We start from the raw sequence: 13,070 nt of genomic DNA, 5'->3' as shown, positions 1-13,070 counted from the left end.
CCTCAGATCAAGTGGAGATAAATTTGTAATGATGGGGGTGATCTTCAGTCTCTGCTCCAGGTTCTCCATCAGTTTATCTAAGAACAGAGATTTTGACCTTGAGACATCTGTTCTCCTGCTACCAACTTTCTCCAGGTTCTCCAAAATGATCCACACGGCACAGGTATGAACCAGGCTTTTCCTTCATCTTTTTCAAAGATGCCAAGCCTCATCTGAGGATCAACAAGACTAAAGCCTAGATATCTCCTCTCAAACATCTTTGTCAATCCTGATAGGAGTGAACAAACGTCACACAGAAGCAAAGATGAAATAAAAGTTCTGGTAGGACATATCTGTTTGTAAAGACCTTCAGCAGTCACACTCTGTCACCAGTCCACTTGTCATTCCTTTTTTGATTGCCGTTTTCATTTTCACATTACATGTGTCTGTATTTTAGTCAGGACGATCTTGTTTCCTCTTGGTATCGAACACAGGCTTGTGGCCTGCATCCTTCTCCAGAGTTGGTTGAGGGACCAGTTCAGAATCTTCCACATCATTTCCGAAATACACCTTAAAGTCAGTTTAAGGTCCAAACAAAATTTATTGTATTCTGTAATTTAGTGTTAATAAAATATCATTTTTCATAAACATCTATGATAGAAACATTGCATTTTACATTGACATGACTCTTCAATTTACACACAGACACACACACACACATTTATATATACATATGTATATGTGTGTGTGTGTCAAACATTGGCTTGCAGCAGTAAATAAACCTTGATACGTTCAGAAATAGACATGTCCGATCTATCTTCGATATATGCCTCTTTCATTTGGAATCATTACTTCGGTAATTCGTACATTCACATAGAGGAAATGAACGTTCAACAGATATACCAGCAACTCAGTTCCTAATATTAACTATAGCAAACAAGATGGTTTTGTCTTTATCTACAAAATCTACATGACAAATATGTGCTTCCGAAAAATTCTTGTCAGAGTGACGTCGTCTGAACAAATGGAGAAATAAATACTACAACCTAGCCATTCTCTGGCCGTGCATACACATCCTCAGTAACGAGCGTGACGACCTCTAGCAGCAATACACGCCCAGGCTCGCCGTTTTATCGATGTCGTCAGCTGGCAAATAGCTGCATCCGGAATCCTGTCCTGCTCGTAGCTGAGAACATCATGTGGGTTCGCTAGGGTCGTGGTCGTCTTCTCACGTGCCGACTGAGGTCATCCCATAAGTGCCCTATGGGGGTTAAGTCCGGTGAGCGTACTGGATGTCTTAGGAGTTCAAGAGGTTCTGGAAAACTGGCGCTGTTTGGGGCCTTCCGTTGTTTCCACGTATTACGACCAATTGTGTACGTTAATTCCCACACATTCCCCCCCCCCCCCCCCTACACACACACACCACCATCTCCTCCAAAAGGATGCATTTATTGGACGCAGTTCGGCACTAGTCTTCCTCCCCTGCGACGGTATACTCGAATTATCATTATGGAACGTGGTGAATCGACTTTCGTCTGTAAAAACGTCTCGCTGACAATTTAGTACCTTCCAGCGACGTACAGTCGTTGCCCACTGTAACCTAGACGACGATGTTCCTGGGTCAATGCCATTCCACACAGAGGACGTCGAGCTCTTCTACCTACTGCATGTAGACGCCGTAACACGTTACGTGGACTGATGACATGTTCTAGAGCCGTTACCGTTGTTTCTGTTGCCGTGATGAGGCGGTTGTGCAGGTGAAGAGTGCGCAAACAGCGGTCTTACTGTGGGATCGTCACACGTGGTATGTCTGATCGCGACTTCTGTCTTCGATGCTGCCGGTTTGCCTGTAACGCTGGAACAGCCTAACGATGGTACCACGTGTATAGATAAAGACCCTTGCAATGAGGCTGTTGTTGGCGCCCATCTGCCTCATACCTAGGGTCAGCTCTCTGTCATGTTAGCCGTGGTATTATTTCGGTGTTTTTTTTGTCAGCTGAGATGGATGGCCACCGATTCGCTGCCTTGTATACCAGTTCTCGATAAGCATTTTGCAAACTCTCCGAGGATGACTCTTTGCCATTTTCCGCAAATTCTCGTGTTTCAACACAGTCAACGTGCTGCATGTGGGCACATGATTGGTCAGGTGTCGGCGAACTGTTTCGCCCTACAAGGATTTTACCTACCTAAACAACTTTGCCAAAAATTCAAACGTAAAAACGTTCACTTTCTTTAGCCCATCAGTGTAGTCACGAAAATATATGGTACTGGTGTGATGGTAACGAATAGTATTTATTTTGAAAGTCAATATTTTTGTGAAACCATCACGAGCCAATATACTCTCGGACTGTCACAAGCATATACTGAACCACAAAAGAAACATCGCATTTCAAAACCAAATGCAGAATTTTATTCTTGTACAATGGTGTTTTTATTATGGTTGTATCGGTTCGTCAACATGGTTTCCAATCCAAATTGACAGTAATTACCAACATCAGCGTGTGCCTGAAAAGGCAGAGTTGGTAAAAGGTTCCGTGTTACATTCGTGAAAATGAAAATGCACGTGCATAACGTGACGACGGAAACAGCACACCAGACCACTGGATCTCACAACAGACCCATCAATGTCGAGACAGTGCGTCTACATTTCCAAGGAGGTAACTTCTGCGTGCGCAGACCATATCGTAGTCCTGTACTACATGCACATGGAGTCCACACACAATACTTACTTTAGGGTATCTTAATGATAGCATTTTTGGTGACTTTGCTTGTGTGAACTCTGAATGTGATTCCTGGCAATGTGTTAACCATAAATGTCAAGTCTGATCCTTTCGTAATGAAACAAACTGAGTACATCAGGAAACCGCTGTCAGTGCGACAGTTCTTTTGTGTTTCATTATAGAGTCATCAGCACATAATAATATGTAGCCAAATCTGGAAATTGTTTCGAGACACAGATTAGCCGTCACAAGCGTCAACCGACAAACAGGTCGACATTCACCACCTTTAGCTGAATAAATAGACCCGATACAGAAAGCTTTAGAAAGAACAGATCTACTGACTAACGTCGACACGCAGAAGAAGAAGAATTTCAGGAACGTGAACTGCTATGGCTGTGATATATACAGAATGAAATCTGCTAACGTCATCATCTTGACACATGGACTCCCTTCCATCCTTTCGACATGGAGACAATGCAGGGCACGAGAGCCTTCAATGAAAGATTTGCGTTGATTTCCTGATTATGAATTTACAATAAAAAGAGGAAAGGAGGACTAGTATCACGTGACCCAGGGAAGAAGTCGATGGTCAGTGAATTGCAGTTTTTAATAAATGCTCTGTCTCGTGAAATAAACACGCTGCCAATCGTTGAAAAAATATCAGTTAATATTAATACATGTATTATATTAGAGTGGAAAGAAATTGAAAAAAAAATGGTTTGAACTTGAGGTATGAAATGTGTCTTTTTGTATCACATATACACTCAAAAGCGTAACCTTGCTTTCTCAGACAACTAAAGTACTGTCGGAAATATACCTATTTTTGGCATCTCTATCTACAATTTAAGTAGTTAATATGTGAAAGTGTTAAATAGGCCAAGTTCGGCCTAACAACGGTGTCGGTGGTAAGGGGTAGGAAACGTAGAAAAAATGACTTCATTGAGGAGAGATTAGTGCAGGAATAAGCAAAGGGACTTATTTGCAAAACACAATGGCTATACACAAATTAATATGCGGTGATATTGTATCACTATGGACACATTTAAATGCTCATTATGAGTGAGATTCGTTTTACGCCGCACCCAACAATATTCCAATTATATGGCGGTGGTCTGAATCAGACCAGTGATCAACAGCATGAGCATAGATCTCCTCAATGGGAACTGATGACATATATCAGCGAGCCTGACCACCCGATTCCGTTACGACAAGCAGAGTCGCCTTTTATTGCAATCGCTTTTTTCTGCTGATCATTATGAAATTAAACTTAGTTTCATTACAAATGATTGCTGACATTGAAAATAATGACAACTATAATACTGAAACTATTAAGGATGTAGGTACCTTGGAGTCTGACTATCACTTCTAAAAGAAAAAGATAGGAGGGGTTGACTCAAAAGAGAAAAAACAGCACGGGTGTCGCAGACGGTAGTGAATAAATACAAATATTACATTATTGTTTTATTCATTCAGTTCAGTTCAACGTACCATGTCTGATGGAGATGTTTGCATTCTTCCACAAAGACAAAAGAATACCAAGAAGAACCTAAGAAGATCAAAGGAATTCCTTTCACTCCTTCAAGTAACCTCCTCATTCTCAAGACAATGACAACATTCAGGCTATACACATTCATTCGCATTCAAGAGTATACATTCCAGTCACCTACCGAGCTAGGATGAATATCAGTCTTAGGATGATGATGATATGTTTTTGATCGTAAGCATACAGGTTTTGCAGTGAACCATAAACTTAGACCATTAAACCACAGAAAGATTTCATTGTCATTCCAGCCAGCACATGAAAAGAGAGGTCACCAGCCAGGCCTTGTTCATCTGACGCTCTTTAGCAACAGTTTCATATTTCTGTTTGTTCTTGTGGTCGACCTAGCCTTGTTCATCCGACACGTTTTGTAGCAGCGTACCGTGTAACTTCGGTGTCCTAAAAGGATAAAAATCTTCAGAATCAATATTTTGGAACGACCGTATATCGCTTGAAATTCATGTTTATACTTCCTGTTTAAGTTAGGTGTTTTTCTGTGCTTGAAATCTTTATAGTGAACGATGGTCTACATGTTAGTGTTCAGTAACATACTATGTAGGTAACTACTGTACCTGCAGTTTCACAAATCATCTGCTCTTCTGCATTTTCCTGGTACAATCAGGTAGCGGCAGTTTTCAATGAGTGGTTCTTTTTGACGCTCCTTAATGTACTCACTGGAGTTATTGGCATATCCACACGCAAAAAGTAAGACTGCGCTATGTTGACAGAGCCTTTAACTGTACACACTGCTTGTCATCAGAGTGAATGTATGGGCGTGAAGCCCCGTTCAGTATCTATAACTTGACTGTCAATCAAAATACTCTGCTTCTCTAACAGTATTCAAAGACTGAATCTCATCAAAACGGATATGTAATTTGGATTATATTTATTTGTGCCTCGTTACTTTAGATGGCCTTAAGATGATCTCTAAATGCCCTTCAAAGACCAGATTTGACCCAGTTGCGTTGTACATGAAACTTCTATTGTGAGACTTTGTATCTTGCCTTTGTTTTTGCTCAATGTAAAATATCGAAAATTTTAGACTTCTCGTTTTATATTTTGCCGGTTCGGAGGGGATATCTTAAACCTTTTGTCTCGGTAAAACCGTAACACATTTTCCATGACATTATCCATTAGTATGTACACGTATGATTTTTTCTCAGAACATATGAAAGCATATGTACACATCAGCGGTTGCAGTTACTGTATGTTTATTGAACATCGAAAGTCTATGTAATTGTGACAAGGAAAGGATAAACCAATCATTATACGATATTACAAAGGCGATTTGGGGTCTCGTTATTAATTTACTGAACTGCAATATGATAAGAATATGAAAAAAATATTTTATTTATGCGCCACATTATATGCCATGATGAAAATGTCAGCATCTGGTCATTAGTCTTATGAGACATTCAAAAACATTAAGATACACATACATAATGAATACCTTAACATGATAAATAGCATTATACTATACTTCTACACCCTCATGAACACCCTCTTACCACAGTACACACACTTACAAAACAACAATATTAATGTGTGAACACCAATAAGAAATAATATAGATGTATTATTAGAAATGTGTTGGAAACAAACCAGATTTCATCAATTATCACGGAGAAAATGTATTTGTCTATGTCTGTTTAATCATATTCCTCCAGGTCGTAGCGCAAACTTGCACGCGTAAATGATAACATTGTTGATATTTTGTTGATATTATGGACATTTGATAGTTATGGAAATATTTGTTTGTGACAGTAATGTACAGTGTTGTGTGTTACCTCTGAGATCTGCCGAAGCCTGTTTTTCACAATAGTCGTAACAGTCTTAACCCATATATTGCACCATGAACTATAACGAACCATTACTGTGAAATTTTCTGTCACAAGCATAACAGTATACATTTGTGACTAGTTAATGAGATACGACTAAACTTGGATACTCTCAGACAGTGATTTAAATTTACCTATAGAGGCGCGAACCTACAAACAGGTCGACACAAACCACCTTTGACTCAAATATTTCAACCGATACAGAAACCTTTAATGACAACAGAATAACTACCATTGGTTTCACACTGATCAATTTTAATGTTTCAACATTGCAAATTCCTCCAACTCCACAGCCAAGCAAGATCTCAAAATAGTTTGGACAAGACTGTATAGAAGGAGGGCGGATGAGGACAAAAGCCAACTGGACCATTTTTGTACTTATAACCCTATAAATTCTGGATTTCACACTGTGGGACATCGCACCTTTCCCAGCGTGAATTGGGGTCTGTTGTGTAACACCATAAATACCCTGTGCGATCTGGGTCACGGCAATAGTTAGCAGATCCTGAGACAGTTTGGGGAGTGTCAAATCCTAGGATGGAGAACTTTACGTCTTCCGCATTGCCGTGACCGTGTGGCTTCTGAGAATCCCATCGCTGACAGTCCTTGCCAGTTATGGTTTTTGATCGAGTTCCGGTATACAGCACTCTTCCAACAGGTGCCGTCCAGCAGCCAGATACTGTCAAGGGAAACATGAAGCAGTGAAGAAAGATTTACAAATCATTACGGGTCTTTTAGAAGGTATCCTGCTCTTCTCCTTCCTTTCCAAGAGCAGTAGTAGCAGCAGTAGTAAATGATAATAGTTGGTTGTTTACGCCGGACAATGCAGTGATCAACAACATGAGCATCGATCTACACAATTGAAGATATGTGTCAACCACGTTAATCAGCCTGACCATCCGATCGTGCTAGTCACCTTTTACGAAAAGCACAGCTTACTGAAGACCAATTCTAGCCCGGATTTTCACGGGTATAGTAGAAGTAGTTGTAGTATGTTACGTTTCTATTCTCGAAATCTGTACATTTCACTCGGTGAGAAAACAACAAACACTAAACAATGTTATTATGATTAGTGATAGTTATAGCAGCAGTATAAAGCCTAGTAGACGTAGTAGTAGTAACAGCTGTAGTAGTAGTAGTAGCAGCACAAGCAGTAGTAGTAACAGCTGTAGTAGTAGTAGTAGTAGTAGTAGTAGTAGTAGTAACCATTATTATCACACGTTAATATCATATATCGGCCATAGTTACTGTGTCAGTTTACAATCGTGATTATTCGAAGAGAATGAGCAAGTGAATTCGACACACCATGAGCATATATCGTTCTTACAATTTCAACACTTATAGAAGATTTCATTTTTTGTTATATCCTTACTGTTGATACACTTCACGTTGACCACGGTCCAGTGCCCATCTTTCTGACACACGCTCATCATTTGTTGACCAGGCTGGATGTCAAGAAAACCCTTCTTACATCTGTAGTTGGCCATGGCATGAAGACCTGTTGAACTGTAGAGGACGTCTGTGCCTTCTGGGGGAGTGGGAGGACCACAGTCTACACTCCACTCAGACGCCAGTTTGGCTGTAATGTATGCGTTTTCCGTACAGACATTACGAAGGTAAGCGCTGCTTTTGACAACGAGGATCTGTTATGATTATCGATATGCATACAATGTGTGAGATCAATTGCTGCTCATATGACCACTATTAATCCTTTAGCCTCCAGGGCAGAGCCTTTAATATTAGCGTCACAACAAATAAAAAGAGATTTACTGCTTCAAATGCATGTTTCAAAAGTAGGTTAAAGACCACATACTTTGTACACTTGTATTTTAGGTATTCCCAAGAATTACTCACCCATGTTTAACATGGACAATATGGGGTGTTGAGGCATTTTCAAGTTTTAAGTTTACTTAACTACTCCCTGTTTTCCCTTGCCCCATCCATCCCACTCCAGACCCTCAAGGGCCAATTTTCCCACATCCCAGCTGTCATAAACTCTCAAACACGCGTCCAACCCAAAGTATTTAAGAGTCTTGTAGTAATGAGATATGTTGGTAAGAATGTAAACCATATTTTCAAATACATTACCTAGGGATGCCTCTATGTCCTTGAGACGAATGTCTATGTGTTTGCTGTCATTTGCCAGTTTGTCTGCAACAACAACGATGTCCGTACTTTCTATTTCCATATACATGTGGAAAAAACACTCTTTAACATTTTCTAATGGAGATACTATTCTTTAATTCCGACTGTATCATTTGCAAGTCCTTATGAATCACTATCTAACGTGATAACACTACGATAATATGTTTTTACACAAAGGAGAAGGTCTCCTGGTTTGCGTTATACTCCTGCGATATGCTGAGTGGTATCGGATCAGTGTGCAGTTTTACAGACTGGCATCACAACTGATGCGAGAACAAAACATTGTATATGTCCAACTAAACGATACCATTCCACCTTAAAATCAAGGTGACTAAACAAAATATCACTGCAGCGACCATAAAGTAGTATGGACAAATAACATAATTTTGATTTGAGAAAACTTTACAAGTACTTACCGACTTTAATCCCAAGGTCATCTACAAGCTTCTCTTTGCTTTCTGAAATAGAATAATTTGCAATGCAATTAAACAAGCCATATCTATTACTTTCTTGGGGCAATTCCTAAGCCATATCTATTACTTTCCTGGGTAGTTATACAATTAAACCTGTTCTCTAATGGTTATAAGATCTGAAGGTGAAATTTTCTGTACTCAGTATCGTGCATAGCCACCATGAGAGTCCAGAACTGCCTGGCATCACTTGTTACGAATTGTGGCCTGCGGAATATTCACCGACTCTTTCTGTAGTGTTTGTGCCAACTGGTAGAGGTTATGTGACTCTTGCCGAGGTGATCGCTGACACAGACCATGAGCATCCCAGAACTGTTCGATGAAGCTTAAATATGGTGGCATAGCGGTTCCACAAAATGGCATTTGTAAATTTCGCCGTGTAAGGTCGGGCGTTGTGCGGCTGAAAAATGATTGGTGCAAAATGGAAATGACGTACTGCCGCAGATTTTCTTCTGTGTTATGTGTGCCATCAAACTGCCCTGAATGTGTATCAAGTCGGCGGTGATGCCCACATCTTAACACTACATCAAAATTGTCCATCGCTTGTATGCAATTTCGAGAATCACGTTCTTCATAAGACGTCTTCTTTATGGAGATACACACACAAACAAACAAATAGAACAAGCTGACCAGTCACTAAGCCCATGTCTCCACCCATTTTGTGTGCATCTTTTGTGTAGAGAGTAAGTACTTTTGTACCGCTGTTAGCAAGAATCCAGCAATATCACGGCGGGGACAATGGAAATTGGCTTCACACATTGTGTCCATGTTGGGAATGGAACCAGGATCTTCAGTGTGTCGAGCGAACGCTTGACCCGCTAGACTACCCCACCGCCTCCACTGTGTACTACGTTGCAGCCGAGAATGCTCATCGTCACTGACGCCTTGTAAGGGACGTGTACAGAACCAGCACCTGCAGAGTGGAGACAGCTACTTACACAATATCTGACCAGGAATCCTGCACAATCCTGGTGGCGGCGATGAGACTCTTGCGTAGTTTATGGTAAAGTAGAAAGTTTCTTCTCTCGTGTTAGTGGATCAGGTCTTTGTAAATGGTAGTTCTTGTCTTTAGAAACCCATGCTCGTCGTACGAGGCTACAATTGCAATCGGCTAGTGAGGCTCGCTGACTTTGTTGACACATGCTATCGTACCCATCTATACCAGTCCTGCGCTACAGATCTTACACGTGGTCACGTGGTCGTGCTCGATTCTGATTAACCCATTTATTCATCGGGTCATAAATTTTCATCAAATTTTGTCTGCTGGTTTCTTTTGACAAGCAATGAAAGGAATGAGGTGTCATTTTTCCAGTAAATAAAGTTTTCTATGATGTTTCGTTCACCAGAAAACATTTTATGGGATAAAGAATGGTAACCGCGATGACATGTTCCAACAAAGTCAGCGAGCCTGACCACCCGATTCCATTAGTCGCCTCTTACGACAAGCATAGTCGCCTTTTGTGGCAAGCATGGGTTGCTGAAGGCCTATTCTACTCCGGACCTTCACGGGGCTGTGTTTGGTCACAGGTAAAATGTATAAAGCATATACGGGTGCTAACAGAGAAAATGTCTAATATATGTACACTCGCTCATGGAACAATATATATTATCTATTGGCGAGTTCACTGGTACGTACTGTATTACATGTACACGATTATAGAAATAACATACCAAAACAATATATAATACGGATGACATGAAAGATGACAAATAAACTGAGCTCCCAGGTAAAATATGAAATATGTTGCTAGGTGGTGTAAATAAAACCTACACTCACTCATTCACTCACTCACATCCTCGCCTGTATACGTATATTACCTGAAACGACAATGCAAAGTTTCATGTCCACTCTGAACATTGGTTAGTCAACAATATTGGTTTAAAGTTTACATGCTAAATTGTTAACATTATGAACTTGCCAGGTTATTCTCGAAACGTTCGTAACCTTACGAACTTCGTAAGCCCATTCTTAAGACATTGGCTAAGATCAAAGTTACGAATTCTTAGGACTACGAAAGTTTGGAAAATAAGGGCCCTGAATACAAACATACGACATTAGTGATTTCACGCAGCGCAAAAATGCGCTCATTCTGGTACTTTAGACAGATGTCGTCCGGACCACCGAACCATCGGTTCTCACGTTTATATAATAAGTGTTTAATTTGGTACAGAATATGGGCATGTACTCCTAGGCCGACATGTGACTGCCTCACCACCGGACCACCGGACCACAGGTTCAAAATTTTTTTAATTCAATTACCTTCCTCAAGGGTTAAAACAATAGATGTAAAACTCCGTTCTAAACACATTCACTAGAATTCATTATTCAAACTGCCCCTATGTGAACCCATGTTGTAGGGTAGCTATGTAAAAGGATGGGAAATGAAGCTTTAAATATTATGCATATGCTAACGCTTGGTACAAGGATGGGATATACCTGAATGGGGTTAGCGTTCCAGCTCAACCCCAGGTCGTTTCCTACGAGCGGCCAAAACCTGTTCGCGGTCGTCCCTACACAGACAGTCGGCCTCCAATCTGCCACTCACACTTTTCAATATTATACATATATGACACCAGGAATCAGACAGTATGGTACAGGTGGCTGACAAAACAAGGTACAAAGTGGTAGTTATAGGGAATAAGAATGCAGATTTAATAAATACAAATATGTCTCACGTGGTTTGGCTACATGGTTTGTAGTCTTAGGAAATAACTGGGTGACGGCTGTCCCGAATTAGACTCTATAACACATAAGACGATAAAAGTCTTTCTGTCAATTTCGCAATGTGAAAATGCCAGGCTCCCAAACAGACATCAGGATAGCTTTTTTACTAAATGGACACCACCCAAGTGGGCGACCAAAACATTCATGATATTTCTATGTGGACGCAACCGAGGTGTGCGACTAAGACTTCAGGCTATTTCCGTGTGGACGCCACTCAAATGTGCCACCTAAACTTCATGACATTTCTACTAGGACGCCTAACAAGTGTGCCACATGTGACACAAGTATTGGTAATTTCTGTTCCACGGGACAACTTAAATCCGTCCCCGTCAATCCATCAAACGTATCGAAATGATGACTTCTTTTCACCTTCCTTTAAATATTTTACCTTTCCAAGATAATTACCATATGTGTGATATTGTGTTATGTGAAAAAGATATCATGGCAACAACTGAAATTAAGAATACATTAATTGTGTCTTAACAGCCAAACTTTTAAATTAAAAACATTAAAACACCTACTTTCATCTTCTCTGTCTTTTTCAAGTTCGTTGATTCGCTTTTTCATGGTGGAAAAGGCAGATTCCAGAGTCTCTAAAAGCGAAAATATGAGTATAAACAATAACGTTATTTGACGCTCTTCCTGGAACAAATAGTTTTCGTTCTTGACTACTTACTTTGTTTTTCACAATAGCAGAGGGTATTAAACATAACTTTACAACTATGAGAAATTCTATGAGATGACTTGAATTGTTGAATGAGTACATCGCCCAAATATTACCGAGTCTCCCTCTCTTGATATTGGTCTGTTTTGGTAAAAATGGTGTCTGGAACTGCACAGACAGGTTAGGCATTTCAAAGGCAAACACCCATTCAGTGGCCATTAGCATGCAGAGCAGTATCTTCTCCATTTCGTCAGGAATCAACAGAAAACGAAACAAAATCATTGAGGTATTTATACATTTCATTTCATGTAACGTGATAGGTCTGTGGATTCACAAACGTGTGTTAAAAACACACTCTGACCCTGTGACCTGGCATGTGTAACTGACGATATCATGCAATATTGTAATTCTGTGGTTGTGAGCTTTGTTCATATTAATATCACCCACTTTCAAAATGTCCGGTGAAGTCAGTGTAAAGCACCGATATTAGCTCTTGTCATGTATTGATCTTGTGTTTATATTCACGGTTGTGTAGTATATGTGTAGCCAGCTAAACAGCAGAACAGAACAATGACAAATATGGTGATTGATTCGACCAGGCTACAGCCTTTGTGACTGTATTGTTGAAAGTATTTCTTTATATGATATTAGTAGTTTTCGTGTAAGACCACCGTCATTTAATATTGCTGAATGTGAATTAAACAATAAACACGTAAAAACATTAGACCTTCCTGTTTCTGTTCAATCCTGTCTGTATGATTCCAACCATACAATAACTTGTGTTCGTCAATCACTGTAGTTAATGATGATACCGGACATACAAGAACAGGACCGTTGACAACCAGTTGTCATAACCCATACAGACTGGGATACACAGGTATTTTCGATTAGTTTTGTGATAATGGAACATGTGTTTTTCAGAGACTCTCAACATTGATTGGTCAGCTGCAGAGAGGCATTATGATTGGTTAAAAGAAATTCGTTTCATT

General features: G+C 40.1%; 1 protein-coding gene across 1 annotated transcript; it reads right to left on the bottom strand.

Annotated features, from left to right (window-relative positions):
• Window positions 1–6,463: 6,463 nt before the first annotated feature.
• Window positions 6,464–11,984, bottom strand: LOC137255347 (uncharacterized). Its single transcript, XM_067792822.1, has 6 exons — window positions 11,939–11,984; window positions 9,525–9,605; window positions 8,639–8,680; window positions 8,126–8,228; window positions 7,450–7,658; window positions 6,464–6,756 (listed from the first exon to the last, which is right to left on the bottom strand). Exons 1-6 carry the CDS (start codon window positions 11,982–11,984, stop codon window positions 6,464–6,466), a joined length of 774 nt encoding a protein of 257 aa, XP_067648923.1.
• Window positions 11,985–13,070: the final 1,086 nt, after the last annotated feature.

The sequence above is a fragment of the Haliotis asinina genome, chromosome 1 (assembly GCF_037392515.1).
Source record: "Haliotis asinina isolate JCU_RB_2024 chromosome 1, JCU_Hal_asi_v2, whole genome shotgun sequence".
Classification (NCBI taxonomy): Eukaryota; Metazoa; Mollusca; class Gastropoda; order Lepetellida; family Haliotidae; genus Haliotis; species Haliotis asinina.
The sequence above is the reverse complement of the archived record's forward strand: the minus strand, read 5'-3'. Positions and strand labels throughout refer to the sequence as shown.